This window comes from Callithrix jacchus, chromosome 8 (genome assembly GCF_049354715.1).
Source record: "Callithrix jacchus isolate 240 chromosome 8, calJac240_pri, whole genome shotgun sequence".
Lineage (NCBI taxonomy): Eukaryota > Metazoa > Chordata > Mammalia > Primates > Cebidae > Callithrix > Callithrix jacchus.
Genome location: NC_133509.1, coordinates 115,173,008 through 115,195,400, shown reverse-complemented (window position 1 = coordinate 115,195,400; position 22,393 = coordinate 115,173,008). Strand labels below are relative to the sequence as shown.

The window sequence follows — 22,393 nt, the reverse complement described above, 5'->3', positions numbered from 1 at the left end:
TGCTAAGAAACAGAGCTAAGACCACCTGTGATAACTCTTTCTCTTTTCTACCTGCCTTCCTGGATCCTTTCTTTCCAAAATCCCTCAGAAATTAATGATAATGATAATCGGAAGAGAGAGTGTTGGCCGTGTCAATCAACACATTATATTAAATTATTCTTCCCAAAGTTTGGAAGCATTTCCTGAAAGTTGTCAAGGGTATTAGTTTTTTTCTCTCTCTCTTTAAATCACAAAGCAAAATTCCACTGTCTCTCCCCCACCCCTTCTAAAAAAAAAAAAAAAAGTCGAGTTTTGCTTTTCTATTCACTGCAGTCCTGGCCAAAGTAAAGCCCTCTTTCTCAATGACGTCAAGATCTTTACCAAGATTAGGCTTTCATTTCTCTATTGCAGCAATTAGCCAGGGAATGTATAAAAGGCTTCAGGGAGACTCACTGGGCTGCAGAGAGAGGCACTTTGCACCACAGACAGATAGCAGGAGGGGAAAGACTGAGAGTGAGAAAAAAGAGGAGTCAGTCGGTCCTGGGGAAGGAGAGAGTGAGACTGGGAGAAAGAGAAGCACAGAAAGTGTGTGTAAAACGGAGTAAAGCAAGAAAAAAAAAGCCACCCTTAAAGCACATTTAAAAAACAACTCTGGCAATTCAAGAAAGAAACAGGCTACGTTTAAAGAGATAATGAAAGGCTAAAGAAAAGTTTAAAGTCTCTGCCACAGTCTCATAGGTGCTTGGAAATGAAAGTAGAACTGCCTGTCTTTAACGGACTCTGACAGGGGTAACTGGATTAGGGACGGGTACGCCAGATTTTTTTTTTTTTTTAACATCTTAAATACTGAAAAAAAAAAAAAAAAAAAAGCAGCAGCTCCGAATTGAATGAATTGATGGGCACACTCCAACTGCTGGGCTGGAGAGACTGGACTTAGTCTTGCCATTTCTGCTTCTTTGAAAGAGGAGACAACTTGGGCTTCCTTTTAATTTAGTTTTTCCCCCCCCCTTCTCCCCCCACCCCCCCTTCCCCCTTACCTCCCCCACCCCCCTTTATCACCACCCCCCTTTTAAATAAGAGGGTGAAGGGGAACCAGAGCGCACAAGGGAACTGACTCAGGAGGCAGAGAAGATGGGCATCCTCAGCGTAGACTTGCTGATCACACTGCAAATTCTGCCAGTTTTTTTCTCCAACTGCCTCTTCCTGGCGCTCTATGACTCGGTCATTCTGCTCAAGCACGTGGTGCTGCTGCTGAGCCGCTCCAAGTCCACTCGCGGAGAGTGGCGGCGCATGCTGACCTCAGAGGGACTGCGCTGCGTCTGGAAGAGCTTCCTCCTCGATGCCTACAAACAGGTGAGCTGAACTGAGAATGGCTTCTCCTTAGGTCTACAGGGGCAGGGGCTCACGTGCTGGGGACCAGAGGCCTTTGGGAGCATTAGGGTGAAAGCTGTGAAGCCCTATTTGTGGGGCTGCCCACTGCGCCTCCAAGTTTACTTTCCACACCTGTTGCACAGGTTAGATTGGGAGACAGCTGTTAAACCGTAATGATTCTGTGTGACCTAATAAGGAGTGTTTCTACCAAGGGTTATTAATATCTTACTGTGGCTATAGAGTAGAGGGCTGGTACAATAACTTGGGAAAAGTGAGAAAATGATGGGGAAGAGAGACCGCTGCCTTGATTCCACTCTTGCCATAAACTAGAATTTTGATGTTTTGCTTGGTGGGAGGCTATGTGAGATGCACTGAAGAAGTGTGTTTGAGGGGTGGGTACTGAAAAGCAAAAAAGAGAAATGCCACTCAAAACTCTCAGAGAGTTGGCAAGATAACAGAATGGTCATAGCAAGTGTGATTTGGCATCGTAGCTGCTTGGTTTCTGGTAGAGGTAAGAGTTAATGAAAGCAAGCAACTGTGTGTCACCTCCTCTACAGTGATTCCAATTTGAACCCTTTGGAAGCAATTTTCAGGCAGTGAGTCCTGAGTTGCCAGATAGCAACTTGCAAAAGAAAAATCTGAAAACTGGCTGTCAGAAATTCAGCATTTGCAAGGGAAGCCTCTTTTACTTTTTTCTCAAAAATAAACTAAGTGGCCCTAGAAAGAGATGATGGGTCTGGAGTTCATTAAATCTCAGAGCTGTTGTGAGCATTAGAGCAGTGGTCTCCCTTACCTGCACAGGTAGTGTCCAGGGGCTGCTCTCTTAAAATCAGAGGTGATGATCTTAGTGTCTAAATGAAAAATACTGCTGTTCCAGGCTTTTTGCTGGTTGGAGATGTTGACAGAGTATTTTCAACTGAGATCTGCAGGGGCACAGAGGAAGATTTTGGCCCTGGTCTTTTGTCAGTTTCCCCCCACCTGCTATGCCCATGACTCCTAAAGTTCCCCCCAGACTCCCCCCTCAGGCTTGAGAAGAATGAACCATTTTGACAAAAGTAGTTATCAAAACGAACAATCTTGGTTTCTCTAACAGTGTTGCCCAAGATGACAGAAAAAGGAACTGTACATCTGTGTTTTAGAGGAATATAGAAGCCAGGTGTTCAGTGAAGTGGTATGCTTCAGGCAGGCAGCCCCTTAGAACCAGAGACAGGGCACTTGAAATAATAGAGGCAGAAGGGAATGCGTCTTCCATAAATAAACACTAGAAAAGTAAAACCATGCACCAGGAAAAGGAAAGAAGTAACTTGTAATTACAAAGAATCCAGGACAGGACCGTTCCTCTGAAAATCAGATGTTCAAGAAGAAAACATCTGTTGTGAACTAGGGAAGTTTCCCCACGTCTTTATTATTGATAGTACCCTAAAGAGGGTTTGTGTTTATTGTTGTTAAAAAAATGTGAATTGCAAGAGCTCATATTAGTAGACGGAAATTCCTTTATGAGAATATGAATTGATGCTCAAAGTTCTAACAGTAAAACCTCATGTATATTGTGCATGTGAGGGAGAATAGGGGGTGTAGAAAAGTAGATACTGAATTGATCATCTCATTTCCACAAATGTACATGTTGGATGGGAAGTTTTTACGTTTTGTTTTAGGGGAAGGCAATTTGGAGGCAGGTGGAGGAGTACTTGAGTATGTCAGACATACGATTAATAAGGAAATTCCATCATCAATATCATGTTTCATATGTGTTAGCAGATACTGTGGAAGTATTAGTGGTTTGATCTCAGTATATTCAATTCTTACTGTTGGGAAGACAACTGCCTTTTGCCTATTAAAGAAACCACTTATTGGAAGAATTTTACTTACATACATATATTTCTTTTATAAATGTCATGTTTCATTAAGAACAACATGAAAAAGTCATCTCTCATATACACAATGGGGGCTATAATGTTACCCACAAATATTAAGTGAGGTTGTTTTTCCCATCAAGCAGCTTATTGAACAGAAAATGGAAAAGCAAGCAAATACCTCTTTAGTAAAGTTTATTGTTTTTTTTCACTAATGTATAATGTTCCATTGTGTTGCAATACTTTGTTATTCCCATTCCAGGAAACTGGGGAGGATGAGTGATTTGTTTTTTCTTTTTGCATATGGTTTGTGTATTTATCTTCTATATTTTTTCGTTCCTGCCTACCGATTTGATTAATGACGAAGTTCACGACTGGTGTTATTGTTTGCTTTCGATGATTTATATAATAACTACCATGTGCAGAAGTAATCCCAGGAACCATATATCCAGAGACAAGACTGGACTGGGTGTGTGGGGAATGGAAACATTATGAACACAGCTGGAGCTGAATGATGGTCTCTTTCTGCCTTCAAGTTTAGCAAGGGTGGTGGTTTCTGTGGTGGCATTTGAGGGTCACTCAGAACCTCTCAATCAAGTTCAATCACTTCCCTGAATGCTCTTGTCATCTGTGCCACTGTCTTTGGGTGTAGTCATTTCTAGAGACATTGTAGGAGGTTCTGTTTAAGATGGCATCACACTATTTCCTAATCCTGACTTGCATTATGTTGAGCTGCCCATCCCCAGAAGTGAAGGTTGCCAGGATGAGAGGGGCGTGTACCCATGGATACAACTAGACATGTGAGTTGCCCTTGTTAATTCTCCTTGTTACTGCATGTCAGATGCCTAGAAAGATACGTACAGAAAGTGTAGCAAAAGTATTATACCTGTGTTTTGCCCCCACAAGAGGCAACCCAGAAATAAGAAAGAACAAAATAAAAAACTTTTTAAAAAATCTTTCTTAAAATATTGAAAAGGATTTGAATTAACTTTATGGAGAACCATTTAAAGACAATGTGAGTTTGGTAAGAGATGGGTTCTGTGTACAATTTTGATTGAAAGTCTATAGACACTGGTGAGAGACCATGGGGTGAATAAACGATATTTGCTATTTAAGTTTCTTTAGTCAGTGTCATTACATCTGAACAGTATATCCTTGTGCTCATGCTCAGAGACTAAAAACATGCAACCAATAAGCAAACTGCTCTGTCTGGGAGCCTGGCTCTTACCTAAATGAAGTGTAAAAGTAAACACACAGTATAGATGCTGACAGGCAGTTTAGCTTCCGCACGGCTAAGATTGCAGAGGTACAGAAAACATATTCATTTGAACATATAATTTTGGTTTTGAAAGGGTCTCTTTAACAGTCTCCTCCTCCTCTTCATTCACCTCAAGCCTTTGACACTAGTTTCCACAATGGAAAAAGGCCCTTTTAAGAGAGAAACGATCACAAAAGAACACAAAGCAGGACACAGCCAGAGCATGTCCATCATTTGGATAAAACACTGGGGAGTGATAGAGCTTAGAGCTACATTTTCAAGGTACAAATTAAAACGAGAATAGCTACAAGGGAATTGAGCTCAGAGGAAGGAGTAGGTAGCCTATTCTTCAACTCTGATTTATTTGGCCAATCTGAATATAAATGGTTAAATCTCTGCTTAATGATTGTTTGGCCATGTTTCTAAGGACATTGATTTAGCCTGGTCATTATGTCAAAGAATCTGAAACTTCCTGATAGTTAATAAAGCCATGTCCAGGGCTTGGGATAGCAAGAAGTATGTGTGAAAATTCTGCTACCACCCCCTTCCCCTTCATTTTTATGATTTGCTTTACTTTCTATTATGAGATTATGTGATATATTGTCCACAAACCTTTCTCAGGCTGTAGAAAAGAAAAAGAAAAAAAGAAAACCAAAGCAAAAAACAAGGTTAGTAGTATATGCTCTATTTTCTGCTGCTACTTGATGAATGGTTCTTTCTTCCCCTTTGCCCTGTGTTTCACAGTCCACACGCTAAAGCATTTCCTTTCCCCCCATGCACTGAACACTAAACATCATCAAGGAAATCACGTTTTTATATATGCTATGTATTTATGTTCACGTTCATATTTATAAAGATGTCCATTGCAGCATTTGAACTTGGCCCAGAGTTGTCTTCTGTTATAAAAATGCAAATCCTGCTTCTTTTGTTGGTGCTGTGTTGATGTTGCTTGCAAAAAACATAAGAAAGAACCACTGTAATGGTGCAGATGAGAGAGATAAAAGTCAGCGATGACAATATCACATTTTACGTGTGTCCTTTCTGATCCTTGCAAAATAAAGGGACCCTTTGGGAACATCGGAACTTGAAGACCAATTAGTGGAAATGATGCTTCTTGTGTTTGGGCATTAAATACTGGGCAGGGTTCTCTTTAGAGCGGCTAATGCTGGCAGGGAAAGAGGTACCGACCTAATTACTCTTCCGCAAGAGTAAAAAATGCCTTTTGAATGCCTCTTTGGCAAATATGTCTCATTAAGGACAAAAACCAAACACAAACCCTCTAAGAAGGAGAAATTAAGATGATAGGTAACTTGTGGCCAGGAGACTTTCTGTGCCACTGTGGGAAATTAAAACAAAGTTTGGGAGTACCAAGGGATAGCTTGTTTTTGTTGAGTTTCTTTCCTGCAGCCTAAATGTTATTATGGGACCAACTCTATTTTCTTCATCATTTTTGGCTCTGTGTCAAGGAATGCTTTGCTCCTGGGGAGAGCAAAGAATCTTCCATCATTGAAGACAATGGTGATTCTCCCAGCCTGTCTCAGCAGGGTGCATAACCCAGCAAACCAAGAAGTTCTCCATTTGAAACTCTGGTCTATTAGGAATTTAAATTTTATGGTGACCAAATGGGGAGATGAGAATGACCAGTAATATCCTTTTAGAATATTTTCTTTTAGTTTAAAGGAAACTTTTATATCTAAAAAAAAAAAAAGGTTTTTTTTTTTTTTCTTTATTTTAGCTAAATTGTCCTCCATCAGGTTTTAGCAATGATGGACAATTTTATGACTAGTATATGAAGCTTATAAAAGCAAACTACTGGTCTACTCACATTTGGGTTTATGGATGGTGGGTGTGTGTTTTTCCTTCTTAGTTTTATTAATAATACTAATTTTGTCTATGCATTTTCTCTTGCCTAGGCATCTCCACTAATAAGAATATCCATTTGTGACATTATAATATTCAGTAAGGGACCCTGGCTGCTCAACAAAATAAAAAGAATAGGCCACATTTGTTTTGTGCACTGACCAGATGAAACAATCAAGGACAGATCAATAACCCTGAGTGTTGATTACAGTAGTATTCTATAAGAGGGCTCCAGGATTCGTATTTCTGAATGTATCTGCTTCAGTGAGCTTATCTGCCACCAAATATGTTTACATTCATTGCAGGTCAGGGTTATCATTAAGTGTAAAATTCTTCACTGACCTAGGATTATAACAACTAGCACTAATTCATTCAGCAAAATAAATACTTCCCAGTCTAACCCTAATCTTAACAAGATGCCGAATCCCTCACATAAAGAGCATTATGGATTTTGTAACTTTCCTAATTTTTTATTTTAGAGTGACAGTGTGGCACTTACTCTAAATTTCCCAAGGCAAACTAGTCTGTGTTTTGGAAAGGATTCTGCAGCTGAAGTACCTTGTCTCTAAGGAGGAGGTGTGTTAACTTCCAAGAAAATTTACTTCAGGTAACCAGAGAGTCTTGTAACAAAAGCATCAGATTAGATTATTCAGTTGAATAATCAGAAATACTGAAAGGGTCGACAGGCCTGCTTGGGTGAGTCAAAGGGTTAGAGGCCCATTTATCAAGGCTACGTAGTTGTTTATAGGGTTCAAAAATGATTCCAAAATGCAGATGAATGTTTTTACCTACCAAGAACCTACACGTATACGGGTTGTTTGCTGAACAGGAAGCCATGACCACAGACTAATCTGAGTGCATTTCGGTCTTCTCATCACAGTATGTTCGGTCACACAGCGCACATGATATTGTTAAAACAGCCCTCCTGGAACCATTACTACTGTTTCTAATGAGAAAGGTCTAAAGAGAAGAGACTGCTACCCACTACCTAGATCTACAAAATAAAAGTAAAAATAAAAAATAAGAAGTCCAAAAAGAACCCATGGATTAAAAGGTTTACAATACCTTTAACATGTATATCTTTAACTTTGATGTATATTTTCATGCCTTAAAGACTGGTGTAGTTCGTATGAAAGAATCCAGGTAAATGTGCTTATTTGATTTCTCCATCTAGTGTCACTTGTAAATTAACTGAGAAAGTTAGTACAAGTAAAATAACTTTCTCCGTGGCGGCGACTTAAAACAAATTTACTTACTTAAGTCAGTAACAGCTTCCTTTCTGAGAAGGAAGATTATTACTGTAAGATTTCTCTTAGAAAACCAATAGTGCTTATTTCAAACCTGCTCTGCTGGGATTTTTCAGAAGGGAGAGAAAGAACTTTAATTCTTTCTCTACAGTTAAAATGAGTTATACATTAACATTAGAAAGAAGCTTCTGAATAAAAGCCCTCGAGTGTATTATATTGGTTTGGATTGTTACATCTTTAACAATTCACTTCTAAGTGACTTCAATTAACAGTAGTTTTATGTGTGGCTATATGTATATGAGGGAAATAAGTCGATCCGGCTGGAAGTATATTGTAATATTAAGGATAGTGTATACAAACCAATGTACTGTCGTAAGTCATCCCTGATGTTATTGGCTTTGATTAAGCCATTCTGAGGAAGATCTAATTGTATTAATTCAAACTGAAGTAATTGGCTCTTTTATTATTGCCTGCTTTTTAATTATCAATTTACAGATTCAAAGCCTGCAAACTTTCCTTCATTCTGTTTTCCACTATTTAAACCATGTGCAAAGGGAGCACATGAAATAATTTTTATCTCTACCTCTTGTGCCCCAATATTTTATAATTTAGAGGAGCTTCTAACAAATTGTGGGGTAGAAAAGTACTTTTTAATGTGATTTCCTAGATACAAAGAGGGAAACAGGCACACATGCAAAATGAGAAATTAGAGTTCAGGAGTAATCTCTTTTTTTTTTGGTTTTTTTTTTTTTTTTTAATTTAGTAGGAATTGTGACGTTGGAGTGATAAGAGCCACCCGTAAGCAGTGGCAGCAGAATGCCATATTGAGGAGAGTGAAAAGCTCTACTCAGGATATATATTTTTTTAAACCACAGAATTGCCCAAGAAAGACGATGTTCTGTTTCACATGGTGGGGGAGCATCTGATAAGAGCAACAGCCACCCACCTAGTTACAGTCTACAAGGAGCTCTTTTGCTCATGTTGTCCTCCAATTGCCGTATGTGGAAGATGGGCATTATTACCTCCATTTTACAGATGGAAAAGCTGAATCGCTAAAGAGGTTAAGTGCAAGTAACCCTTCTTATAAATGGTAGACCTCAGGTTTTCTAGGTCTGGCCAAGAATAGAGCCCACTGGTATCATTGGCTATTGGTTCAGATTCAGTGACTTAGTATTGTGTAAGAAAATATTGGTCTTGATTGGTGTTTCAGAATTCAGAAAGAGGCACCGTGTCCCAAGCCCCCGATGATTTGTCTTAAAGGAGACCATTTGCTTCTAACTTTTAAAATGAAGTCAATTAATCATTTGTTATAGAGTGCATGCTAAGCATTGACAGCAAAATAAGGAGGAAAGAGTTCATCAGCCTTGGCTTAATTATAAAAAGAGTTAACTCCAGTGCATTCAATGAGGAAAATAATTACCTTCGGTGACTATACAGAATGAAAAAGACTTTTACTTTCTTTTGGGCCGTTCTTTACATTACCTGCCATGATGTCTCTTTACTCAAATCAATAAATGTTTACCACATGCTCTGAAGAAAATACCACACTCTATTAGAGCCAAATTGTAACTATTTAACATGAATTGAAGTGGCAATGTGTTTAATGTGATGTTCTCTCCTTTTTTTTTTTTTTAACCATCAGGTGAAATTGGGTGAGGATGCCCCCAATTCCAGTGTGGTGCATGTCTCCGGTGCAGAAGGAGGTGACGACAGTGGCAATGGTACCCAGGAGAAGATAGCTGAAGGAGCTGCATGTCACCTTCTTGACTTTGCCAGCCCTGAGCGCCCACTGGTGGTCAACTTTGGCTCAGCTACTTGACCTCCTTTCACGAGCCAGCTGCCAGCCTTCTGCAAACTGGTGGAAGAGTTCTCCTCAGTGGCTGACTTCCTGCTGGTCTACATTGATGAGGCTCATCCATCAGATGGCTGGGCGATACCTGGGGACTCCTCTTGGTCTTTCGAGGTGAAGAAGCACCAGAACCAGGAAGATCGATGTGCCGCAGCCCAGAAGCTTCTGGAGCGTTTCTCCTTGCCGCCCCAGTGCCGAGTTGTGGCTGACCGCATGGACAATAACGCCAACGTAGCTTACGGGGTAGCCTTTGAACGTGTGTGCATTGTGCAGAGACAGAAAATTGCTTATCTGGGAGGAAAGGGCCCCTTCTCCTACAACCTTCAAGAAGTCCGGCATTGGCTGGAGAAGAATGTCAGCAAGAGATGAAAGAAAACTAGATTAGCTGGTTAAAGGTATGATTGTAAGAGAGCTTATTGTTTTAAAAAAGTATATAAAGGCAAGGACATTAAGAACTGAATCCATATTTCAACAGAGTCCCATTGCCTTACTGAAAGACAGGATCGCTTTTCAGAAGACCATGAATCTCTAACAGCTCCATACTTTCTTCACTACTCAAATGGCATTGGGCTAAGTAGTAGCCCTGTCACTTCTCTTCTGAGTGAAAAGCCTTATGTGAAAAGATCCCAAGATGGAGAGGAGGAAACCTTGATTCAGCATGTGATCATTCTGCTTTGGGAAGGAACTGATACAGGTGATGCATGCTTTGAGACCAGAAGAAAAGACTTACCGGAATAATTGCTACATTAGGAAGCTACTGTGTATGTTAAGATAAAGGGTATTGCCTTGGCTCTGTTTGGCATGGATGAAGCCTAATTGGAAATTCCTCAAATATTATAACAAGTCCTTGAACCCAGGCCATGTGGTTAGACATTGGTGTTAGGGTTAGACCTTAGAGTCGTTTCTGATGTTTCAGCTTTTAGTCATGTAGTACTCTCGGTCTTACAGGTATGTTTGTAGATACCAAGAATAATCCCTCAATCTAGGAGATTAGAATGATCATCTGAAATGTGAGGGTTACTTCCTAGGCAGGTGGAGAGAGTGCTAGGAAAGAAATCAAATTGACAAGCTAGGAAAGAGGAGGCAGAAAGATTTGGAAAATTCAGAGTTTCACCTTGAGGCTGTAGAGAGTAGAACTCATTTGTTAGCCACAAAAACATGGAAACACGCAAGACCAGAAAAAGACGCAGCAGCTCCACTCAAGGTGGCATAGAGAATACACATATAAAAACAATTTATTTGTCATATGTTCCTAGATAGAAGGAGAAAGGGGGGATTGAAAGGAAAAAAATTCTCAAATATTTGTAGTTGTGAGGGGTTTCTGTTGGAAATAATCACTTTTGAAACATGTATGTGGTATGTATATTTTCAGTGGGTTAATTACTTCCCATGATACCTGTTAAAGGAAAGCCAGTGGGTCTGCTGGTGCTGGTGCTTTCCTCTCCATTCCTGCAGTTGTTATGTGGCCAAGTCATTCCTAATCTCAGTCTCTATAGCATGTTGTCTCTGAATGCTGAGCTGAAGAAATTATACGTACATACATACATACAAATGTATATATATTCTCAGCTGTGGGAGGTGGGTACCATGGCCATTCAGCACAGCCTTGATTTTCTCCCAAAGTAGGTGAACTATAATGAAGGATAGGTGCAAACAAACAAGCTTACTTCCATTGCAAAATAGAAGAGGAGGAGGTTATAGATAATTCTGATCAATAATTTTGGAGGCTTTGTTATAAGGCAATGCCCGGTATTGTGGAATTTCCATTGACATTTGAGTTTGGACCTGGATCTTCCTTTTTTCCATTAGTTGAGTTTTAGTAATCTAAAGTCCCCGTAGTATATGATTATAATGCTATTTTAATATATATAAAATAGTTTTTTCTTTTTAAAATAGACACTATAGTTTTACCCATCAGTGATATTTAAAGATCATAGCCCCCAAAAGAATAGATGAACCAATTTTGTACCATAATTTTTTTGATAAATATGAGACTATTATAAAATCATATGATTGTATTTAAAGGTACAATCAAAGGATCTTTTGTTCATTCCATTAATAACTGAATAAAAATAAATTAATAGAAAAAAACTAAAGTTGAAAATACATTCTTAAACTAGTTGTCTGAAATGAGAAAGGAGTGGGAACTAGGTATGAAAGAATCAAAAGTATTTTCTTGTTTTAAAATGGGAGCAACATATCAGTCATATCACTAGCTGGTATGTCATGTAAATATTAAGGCTCCATTGTGACAGATTTTTTTTTGTGTGGCAGCATCAGGTTTCTAATGTTTTAAATACTATAAATACCATACACAAAGAAACAAAGCAAATTTCAAAAATGTGATGTTATCTAACAAATTGCTGGCAAATCATATTGAGAATAATTATTTCAGATTCCTCAGCTGTTAACCTCTACATTCAAGGCTTATCTCCGCCCTCATTGATTTTTTATCTTCAAAATGGTGTTGAGATTTACGTGGGACCCTAAAGCAGTCAAATAAAAAATCTGGTTGCAGCACACTCACACTGTTGTCCTTAAGCTTCCCCTTTATTCTATTTGTACGATAATGTAACAGTATGTCAGATAAGCCGGTGGGGGGATGAGATTTGGCTAAGGCAGTGCTAGTCGACTGGGGAAAAGGATGATGGAAAAATCACCCAGTTGTGCTATCTTTTTAAAGAAAGAGGTTGTTTATGTGTGCGGACCTATTCTCCCAGAGGATAGCCCAGTGGAGAAATAAAGCAGAGGAAGGAAACATAGAAAGACATAGGCTATCAGGGAAGAAGATGCTCAATAGAATATGTAAGAATTTCTGGAAGAAAGGCTGTGGAAGGGTCAATGGAGAAAATGAATGGACAAAGCTCAGGAATCCTACACTATGTAGAATGTCTTGGTGTTATCAGGGTAAAACCTATAATTATGTAACCTATTTATCTCAACATCAATGTTTATGATTTCTTGTGATGCATTCTTTTATGAAATTAACAAGAACTCATTATTTGAGGTAGAAGAAAATCAATGCTTTAGCTGATATGCTGAGAAGTTATTAGATTGCCAATACGCACATGCCTATCATGTGTTTTATAAGGTATGTGTTCCTTTGAAGAATTGTAATTCTTACTCTCACAGGGAAAAGTGTATCTATTTATATATCATAGCATGAATCTATGATATATCATGTATAAAAGTCTGAGTTATCTTTCTTAGTCCCTGATCATATTTCTCCCATAGGCTATGTTTACATGGCACTATCAGTTTAGCCTTTTAAGCTGCATTAGCTTGTCTATTATTAAAATAGTTTCCAAGAAATTTTAAATATTATCATATCATCTGGTTTTATTCAAACGCTTATTGTTTGAATGACTTATGTCTTGGAACTATTAAAAACTGACTTTATTTATTGCTTAGTGAAAATACCAGTGGGATCAACAATGACTTTCTTGAATGGGCATGAATGGAAATGCCTGCTCAGTAATTTAGAAGTGTTTCATACAGTTATTAAAATGTAACTGACCTCCTTAGAGGTAGATTAGTGACTGTTCCTGCTTTGTCAAGCTAAGTGACAGCTACTTAACTTACATGACTTTCTATTTTCATGTTTGGTCTCTGGTCCTGTGTCTTCAACTTATTTATAGAAGTCTCCCTGATTTTTGGTAATATCCATTTCCCAGTGGTCTATCTAGTTAAATTATTCTACCATGAATCAGGAAGTGCTTATTCTTTCATCAAGGTGGAAAGAATAGGCTATTGTCTTTCATTTTGCCTGAGTGTATTTTACTATTTGCTTCTTAAGTAAAAGTTATGACATATGGTGAGGTCACATGATGGTGCTACCTTACTAGAGGGCAGGTTAAATACAATATGTATGCCTTTGGGAAGATTCCCAGGTGGATTACAAGGTGTCCTCAGGATGCCCTACAGACTATGTGCAAAGCAAGAGGAATTTACTGATTTACAGGACTTCCTATTACGTAAATTGTAAGAGGATCGATTGATCTGGACATTTGTTCCACCTGACCTCTGACTGATGATTTGGAAAATAAGCTTAATTAGAATCAAATGACCATTGAAAAAGAAAAAATGTAGACTTCTGTCCCACTGAAGGATTAATGAAAACCTTTACTAGCATTCAGAGCTTTTCAGAACATGCCCAATGTCATGCGTCTTAGCAGTGGGGACTGAAAGTAAGGCTTTTAATTTTAGGAGCTTTTTTCTTTTTCTAAATGGTATTGCCAAAAATCAGAGTTAAAATATATGTAGTTAGATTCCAACTTCCTTCTTCACTCCAAAACTAGAATCCAAACCCACTCTTCATATATACTCCCAGAATGAGGCTTACGGACCAATCTCTTTGCAGTTGGCACAATCTTGGCCATTTCCTGAGGCTCTCTAAGGAAAGAGAGGATCTAGGGTGGGAGAGGTAGAAAGTTGCTAACTGGGAAGGATGAGGCCCTGAGGGCTTGATCTACAGATCCAGGAGGATTTGAAAACAAACTTCTCACACCTGAAGGAAGGCTGAAGGCTTCTGCAAGTCATTGAGTGACGTTAGGTTGAGCAAAACATCGGCCACTTCCTAATGCCCTGTGTGTATAAACACCAGAAGCAAGGGCTCAGACTTAACAGACCCCTCTCTGTTGCAAGGTGAGTCTGAACCAATAGAAAGCAAACATGTACAGATATCCAAACAAGACTGCTCATGCAAGTCAGGGCTGGCTGCCCGTCTTAGGCAGCAACAGCAGAGCTCCAGGGAGTTGATTCAATATTTACTGAGACTTCGAAGACCCAGCAGATGTTTAATGAAGTCACTATTTTGGCTCAAACCCTCCGTTTCTCCCCCTCCCCTGAAAAACCAAACACGTAAACACACAAATGAAAGAAACCCACAGAAGGGGATGGGAAATAAAGAAAATTCTCTCAAGACTTCTCCAGGCCCATGTCGCTGGTTAGTGTGGTTTTTATGTGTGTTAGGATTGGGGAATGTGAAGAAATAAGTATCCAGTACTTTATAACCAAAGCAATGAAATGATATTGGGTAGGGAATGTTGGCCAGTTTTGTTTAGTTTTGCATCACATTATCCCCAGACTCACTAGCCCAAGTAATCGGGTTCCCGAAGAGGAAGACAGAGATGTGCAGAGTTGACCAGTGTGCGGATGATAACTACTGACGAAAGAGTCATCGACTCAGTTAGTGGTTGGATGTAGTCACATTAGTTTGCCTCTCCCCATCTTTGTCTCCCTGGCAAGGAGAATATTCGGGACATGATGCTGAGAGTACTGGGTAAATGTGGTGAGAATGCATGTGTGCATATGCTACTCATATGTGCTTCTCAGCTGCAGAAAAAGAACTGCTTTGGAGATGATCAGTAGAAAGAGTGTTATCATATTGGTGCTGAGTGGTATGTGTGCTTATACAATTTGTTCTTGTATTTTAATAAACTCTGAATAAAAGAATAAAGCTACTCTTTGGTTCTATTTGTTTATTTTAACATTTCTCCCTAGACCTTGCCCCAGGCTGGAACACATTCATGGTTGACAAGGGAAAGAGAATCCATCATTCTAATATTTATTCCTTGGTATTTGTGGGCAAAGTAGCCAGCAATGCCAGATTATTTTAATCTCATGCTGTGTGCCAGAGTCTTCAAGGAAATCACGGCAACTAAAAAGAAAATCTTCAGATACTTTCCATATTCATCAACAAGTTGCACACAGAATTCATAGAAAGGTGTCTGTTTGAGAGACTGTGGAGCAAACTTTTACTTTGTTATATTTACATCTTGGGTTTTCTAAGTGCAATTAATATACTTTCCAGAAACTTGGTTAAAATACACACACACACACACACACACACACACACACACACACACACACACATTTGTTTATTTTAACATTTCTCCCTAGACCTTGCCCCAGGCTGGAACACATTCATGGTTATATATATATATATACATATATCTACATTATTTGTTATATGATTGTCAGTGTATTAATGTGTAATAAATTTAAATACATTTGTATCAAGCACTTTCATATGAGGAGGTATAAAGAATATGTTATATGGAGGCAATGGACAGTTAATGAAGAAGAGTATGTTTGCAGCATGGTTAAATATGTGCATTTTTTTTTTGGAAAACGGGCAACTTAAAGTATGAGTATCTCTTGAGACTCTGAACTTACTCATGATTTCCTACACATAATAATTTTATGAATATTAGCATCTTACACACTATTCCAGAATTTCAAATAGAAATTTAAAAAAATCGTTACTTTGACAACTGTTGAGTTTCTATTCTTTGCAGGTCCTTGCGCTAAGTACAATGTAATGTGTAAAAACAGCATAGCCAAACTCCTACGAACATCACTTCATGCCATGGATTGAATGTCCCCTCTAAAACTCATGTTGAAATTTAATTGCAGATGCAACAGTACCAGGAAGTGGGGCCTTTAAGAGGTGATGAGGTCGTGAAGGCTGTCCCATTTTAAATCGATTAATGCCATTATGGAGGGAGTGGGTTAGTTAATGCAAGAGTAGGCTTCTAATCAAAGGATGAGGTTCGGCCCCCATTTCTCTGTTTCCTGCACTCTCGCCCTCTCACCATGTGACGACTTCTGCCACGTTATGACACAGCAAGAGGCTCTCACCAGATGTGGCCCTGAGATCTTAGACTTCCCAGCTTCCAGAAATGTGAGCCAAACAAATTTCTATTGTTTAAGAATTACCAAAAAAAAAAAAAAAAAAAAAAAAGAATTACCGTCTGTGGTATTCTGTTATAGCAACAGAAAATAAACTAAGACACTCCCTTAAGGAGTCTGTTGTGGATTCATTAAGACCAAGTAAGTGACCAAGTCAATCTTAAAAAAAAAATTGGAACTATTGGCTGAAATAACCAAACTCTGCAAATGATTGGGATAAAACTTGCCTTAGTAACAACTGGATTCAGGAACATTGAAGCCTTCAGCGCTTGCCAGGTCTTTTGTCTTTGTACTTTTTTGGGTGTCAGCTTTTTCACCCAGACCAGCTTCTCTGTATGTTGGGTGGTCTGGCTAGCGGAGGCTTCTGACTTACAATTTCATTATAAAGTGGTACAGATGGGGTTCGACTGTATTCCCAGGGAAGAACTTGGATTGGACCAAATCTGTAACATGCCCATGGTGTTGAATGGGGGTAGGATCTGTTACTAAAAAAAAGAGAGTAAGAAGGCTCTGAATATATAGATATAAGATGTTAACTCAGTGGCTTTTTTTTTTTTTTTTTGAGAAAGAGACTTCTTATTTTTTAAGAGCAGTTTTAGGTTTCCAGCAATATTCAGAAGAAGGTATGGAGATTTTCCAAATACCTCCTGTCCACACAGGAATATCCCTCCTCTGTTATCAACATCTCTCACTACAGCAGTATGTTTATTACAGTTGATGAACCTACACTGACACATCATTATTACCCAAAGCTTGCATTACGCTTTGATTTATGCATTCCATGGCTTTGGAAAAAATGTACAATGATATGTTATATATATCATTATAAAATGAAACAAGGTATTTTTATTTTCATTGCCCTAAACATCCTCTGTGCTCTGCCTGCTATCCTTGGCCACTCCTAACCCCTGGCTACCACTGATCTTTCTGTTGTCTCCATAGTTTTATCTTTCCAGAATGTCATATTGGAATTGTATAGTACCTAGCCTTTCAGATTGACTTATTTCACTTAGTAATATGCATTTAAGGATTCTCTGTGCCTTTTCATGGATCGATAGTTCATTTACTTTTAGTGCTGAGTAATATTCCATTATCTGGATATAGCAGATTTTATTTATCCATTTACCTACTGAAGGACATCTTGGTTGTTTCCAAGTTTGGGTCATTATGAATAAAACTGTTATTAACATCTGTCCATAGGTTTCTATATAGACATAAGTTTTTAACTCCTTTGGGTAAATACGGAAGAACATGATTGCTTAACTGTATGGTAAGAGTATTTTAAAGTGTTGTAAGACATTGCCAAACTGTCTTCCAAAGTGGCTGTACCATTTTGCATTCTCACTGACAATGGGTCAGAATTCCTGACGTACCACATCCTCGCTAACATTTGGTGTTGTCAGTGTTCTGAATTTTGGACTCTCCAATAGGTATGATATGGTATCTTATTGTTGTTTTAATTATTTCACAGCCTATTCCTTGTCTGTATTTGTTCTTATGTTGTTTGATTTAGTCTTCATGTCTGAAATGATTTTTACTTTTTTTAAAAATAAAATTTTTATTTTAGAACAATTTTAGACTTACACAAAAATTAATAGTAGAGAGAGTTCCTGTAAGTCCCATACCAATTTTCCTCTATTAACATATTATGCTAATTTGTATACTTGTAGCTAATGTGTCAATAATGATATTATTATTAACTAAAGTCCATATTCCATGTTCTAATGTCCCTTTGCTGTTCCAGGATCCCCTCCAGGATACCATATTATAATTAATGTTCATTTCCTTGATAATATATGATGTGGAACATCTTTTCATTATGCTTATTTTTCTATTTGTACATTTTCTCTGATGAGGTGAATGTTCAGGTTGAACCTGGTTGTTTGTTATCTTCTGTTGTGTTATAAGAACTTCTTGTATATTTTGGATAACTGTCCCTTTTTATATGTGTCTTTTGAAAATATTTTCTCCCTGTCTGTGGCTTGTCGTCTCTTTTTTTTGACATTGTCTTTCACAGAGTAGTTTTTCATTTAATGAAATCTGACATCAATTATTTCCTTCATGGATGAAAACTTTGGTAACATATCTAAAAAGTTATCATCATACCCAAGATCATCTGTGTTTTCACTTACGTTATCTTCTAAAAGCTGTGTGGTTTTGTATTTCACATTTTAGTCTATTATCTGCTTTGAGTTAATTTTTATAAAGGCTGTAAGGTCTGTGTTCCAGAATGATTTATTAAAGAGATCGTATTGCCTTTGCTTCATTGTCAAGACTAGTGGTCCGTATTTTTGTAGATCTACTTTTAGGCTCTCTATTCCCTTTCATTGATCTTTTTGTCCATTCCTTCACACCGTCTTGACTACTGTAGCTTTATGATAAGTCTTGAGGTCTGGTAATATCAATCCTCTCAGTCTGTACTTTGCCCTCAGTATTGTGTTGGCTGTTATGTGTCTTTTCCCTTCTCATAATTAGAATCAGTTTTTTGATATCCACAAAATAACTTGCTGGGATTTTGATTTGGATTGCATTGAATCAATAGATCACATTGGGAAGAACTGATATCTTGACAATATTGTGTATTCCTATCCATAAACATGGAATATCTCAATGTATTTAGTTATTCTTTGATATATTTTGTCAAAGTTTTATCATTTTCACCACACAGAACTTATATATATGGTTAGATTTATATGTAAGTATTTATTTCTGGGGGACCTAATTCGATACACTTTGTTTTCAATTTCTAATTCCTCTTGTTTATTTCTAGTATATAGGGAAAGGATTGACTTTTGTATATTAACCTTCTTTCATGCAACCTTTCTATTAATATAATTGCTTATTAGTCCCAGAAGGTTTTTTTTTCAAAAACAGTATTATTTTGTATTTTCTACAAAGACAATCATGTAATAGGCATCCAAACACAGCTTTGTTTTTTCCTTCTAAGTCTGTATACCTTTTCTTTTTTTTTTTTGTCTTATTGTATTAGCCAGGACTTCTAGTACAATGTTAAAAAGAAGTGGTGAGAGGGGACATTTTTGCCGTGTTTCTGATAATAGTAGGAAACCTCTGAGTTTCTCATCAAGTGTGACATTAACTGTAGGATTTTTGTAGATGCTCTTTAACAGATGATTGGCAAAGTTACCTTCATTCCTAGTGTACTGAGTGTTTTTATCATGCCTTGGTGTTGGATTTTGTCAAATGTCTTTTGTCAAATGTATTTATTGATTTAATCATTTTTTTTTTCAATTTGTTGATGTGATACATTAATTTCTGAATTTTGGACCAGATTTTAGCTTTGTATACATGGGATAAACTTCACTCCGAATGGTGTATAATTCTGCATATACACATTGAATTCAACTTGCTAATATTTTGTTGAGGATATTTACATCTATGTTTATGAGAGATATGGGTCTTTTTCTTCTAACACCTTTAGTTTGGTAGGGTAATGTTGGCCTCATAAAATGAGTTACAAAGTATTTCCTGTACTTCTATCTTCTTTGAGAGATTATAGATAATTGGTATAATTTCTTCTTTAAATATTTGGTAGAATTCAGCAGCAAACTCATCTGAACCTGGTGCTCTCTGTTTTGGAAGGTAATTTAATTGTTGATTCAATTTCTTTGAAAGATGTAGAATCATTCACACTGTCTTTTATTCCTTGTTTGAGTTTTGGGAGATGGTGTCTTTCAGGAAATTGGCCCATGACACCTAGGTTATCAAATTTGTGGGCATGTAGTTATTTATACTATTCCTTTATTATTCTGTTAATGTTCATGGGATCAATAGTGATGCCCCTATCTCATTTCTGATAGTTGTAATTTGTGTCCTCTCTCTTTTGTTTCTTGGTTAACCTGGTTAGAGGCTTATCAATTTCTTAAAAAAGACAGCTTTTCATTTTATTGATTTTTCTCTTGATTTCTGTTTTCAATTTTATTGATTTCTTCTTGCTTTTTTTCCTCTGCTTACTCTGGATTGAATTTACTCTTCTTTTTCTAGTTTTGTGAGGTAAAAGTGTATTGATTTAACCAAACCACCATGGCAGGTATATGCCTATGTAACAAACCTGCACATTCTGCACATGTATCTTAGAACTTAAAGTATAATAATAATTAAAAAACTTTCTTCTTTTCTAATATATGTGTTCAATGCTATAAATCTCTCTCTAAGCAGTACTTTCACATCCCACACATTTTCATGTGTTTTCACTTTCATTTAGTTCAAAATGTTTTAAAATTTGTATTGAGATTTTTTAATTTGACTCGTGTTGTTTAGAAGTGACTTTAATCTTCACATATTTGGGGATTTTCCAGTGGTTGCTGTAAAGTTTGCAATATATAATCACAACTAATCTAGGTTTACTGTCAACACTATACTACTTCATAGGTAGTGTGGGTACCTGACAGTAACAAAATAATTCTTATTGCTCCCTCCTATCCCTTCTATTATTGCTGTCATTCATTTTACTTACACGTGTACATAAACCTTGTATACATAAGATGTATACATAAGCATACGTAGTTAAATACATTGTTGCTATTATTATTTTGGACAAACTGTTACCATTAGATCAGTTACGTCTAGGAAAAAGGAAAGTTTTTACTTATCTCCACTTACTCTTTCTTCAGTGTTATTTCTTTTTTCAGATCAGTTTCTCACTTATATTATGTTCCTTCTTTCTAAATAGTTTCTTTTAACGTTTCTTGCAAGGCAGGTTTGTTGACAACAAATTTCCTCAAATTTTGTTTCTGAGAAAGTATTTCTTCTTCACCTTTGAAGGATAATTTCACAGGCTACAGAATTCAGATTACTGGCTCCTTTCTTTCAATACTTTTAGTATTTCACTTTACTTCCTTCTTGCTTTCAAGGTTTCTGAAAAGAAGGATGTTATTCTGTAGGTAAGGGTTTTTTTTTTCCCTTCTTCTGATTTCTTTCAGGACTTTTTCTTTATTTTTGAGTTTTTATAATTTGAAAATAATATGTCTAGGTGTAGCTGTTTTTGTTTGTTTGTATGGGTTTCTTTCTTTTTCTTTCTTTCCGTTTTTATTTTGGCATTTATCCTGCTTGGTGTTCCCTGAGCTTCCTGAATTTTTGGCTTAGTGTCTGACATTAGTTTGGAGACATTCTCAGTTATTAGCCTAAAATACTTTCTCTTTTTTTTTCCTTTCGGTATTTCTATTACACATACATTAGATTTTTTTATCGTTGTCCCAGTCATTGGATATTCGGTTTTGGTATTTTTTTTTTCTTTTCAGTATTTATTTTCTTTGCTTTTCTGTTTTGAAGGTTTCTGTTGGTATGTCCTCAAGCTCAGCAATTCTTTTCTCAGCTGTCTTCAGTCTACTAATAAGCCTATTAAGAACATTCTTTATTTTTGTTATAGTGTTTTTGATCTCTAGAATTTCTTTTTAGTTCTTTCTTAGGATTTCTGTCTATGTGCTATATTGTCCATGTGTCCTTGCATCCTGTCTACTGTATCCATTTAGACCTTTAAACTATTAACCATACTTGTTTTAAATCCTGATAATTCCAAGATCCCTAGCATATTTGCTTCTGATGCTTGTTCTGTCTTTTCAAGCTGTGTTTTTTGCCTTTTAGTATGCTAGTAATTTTTTTTTGATACCTAAAGTACCAGATAAATGGAATTATTGTAACTAGACCTTTAGTAATGTGATGATAAGGTGTTGGGGAAGGAAAAGTGTCCTATAGTCTTAAGATTAGGTCTCTACTGAGCCCAGGCCCCTGGATTGTGATTTTTCACAAGTGTTTTTCAATATTTTTCTTCTTTCTCAGGTAGGACAGGATGGCTACAATTGGATAGAGCTGAGTATTTCCCTTCTCTGCGTGGAAGGCTACAGCTGTCTGGAGTTGGGTATTTCCCTTCTCTCAAGTTATTTAGGCTTTGATTATATCCCAGCAGGTTAACTTTCTGGTTAACTAGTTTCTCCTGAGGACAGGTCTTGTTAAAAGATTAGAGTGCTCTAGTATATTTCAAAAGGTTTTCTTTTCCCCTTCTCCCTGCAGGAAGCTGGATGGAATTTTTCTCCTGCACTTACCCTGACAAGAATCTGGTCAAGCTCCTGGAGGCAAAACTAAAAAAAAAAACTAGTATCCCACGACTGGGTCTTTCTGGAATTTTTAACTCTCAGACTTGCTCACACAGAGCCTTAGCAATTTGTTAATTACAGTTCAGATATTTTTCGACTCAGGCAATGGTTTGTTCCTGCAGTGGTTTCCACTTGTGCGTTTCTTTTCTGGTAAGCTTGGCTCCCTGTATTTG

The 22,393-nt window shown here is 37.4% G+C and overlaps 1 protein-coding gene across 1 annotated transcript; it reads left to right on the top strand.

Annotated features, from left to right (window-relative positions):
* Positions 1-438: 438 nt before the first annotated feature.
* On the top strand, positions 439-14,879 carry DIO2 (iodothyronine deiodinase 2). The gene is made up of 2 exons (XM_035261196.3): positions 439-1,332; positions 9,211-14,879. Exons 1-2 carry the CDS (start codon positions 1,111-1,113, stop codon positions 9,808-9,810), a joined length of 822 nt encoding a protein of 273 aa, XP_035117087.1. The 5' UTR covers positions 439-1,110; the 3' UTR covers positions 9,811-14,879.
* The last annotated feature ends 7,514 nt before the right edge of the window (positions 14,880-22,393 follow it).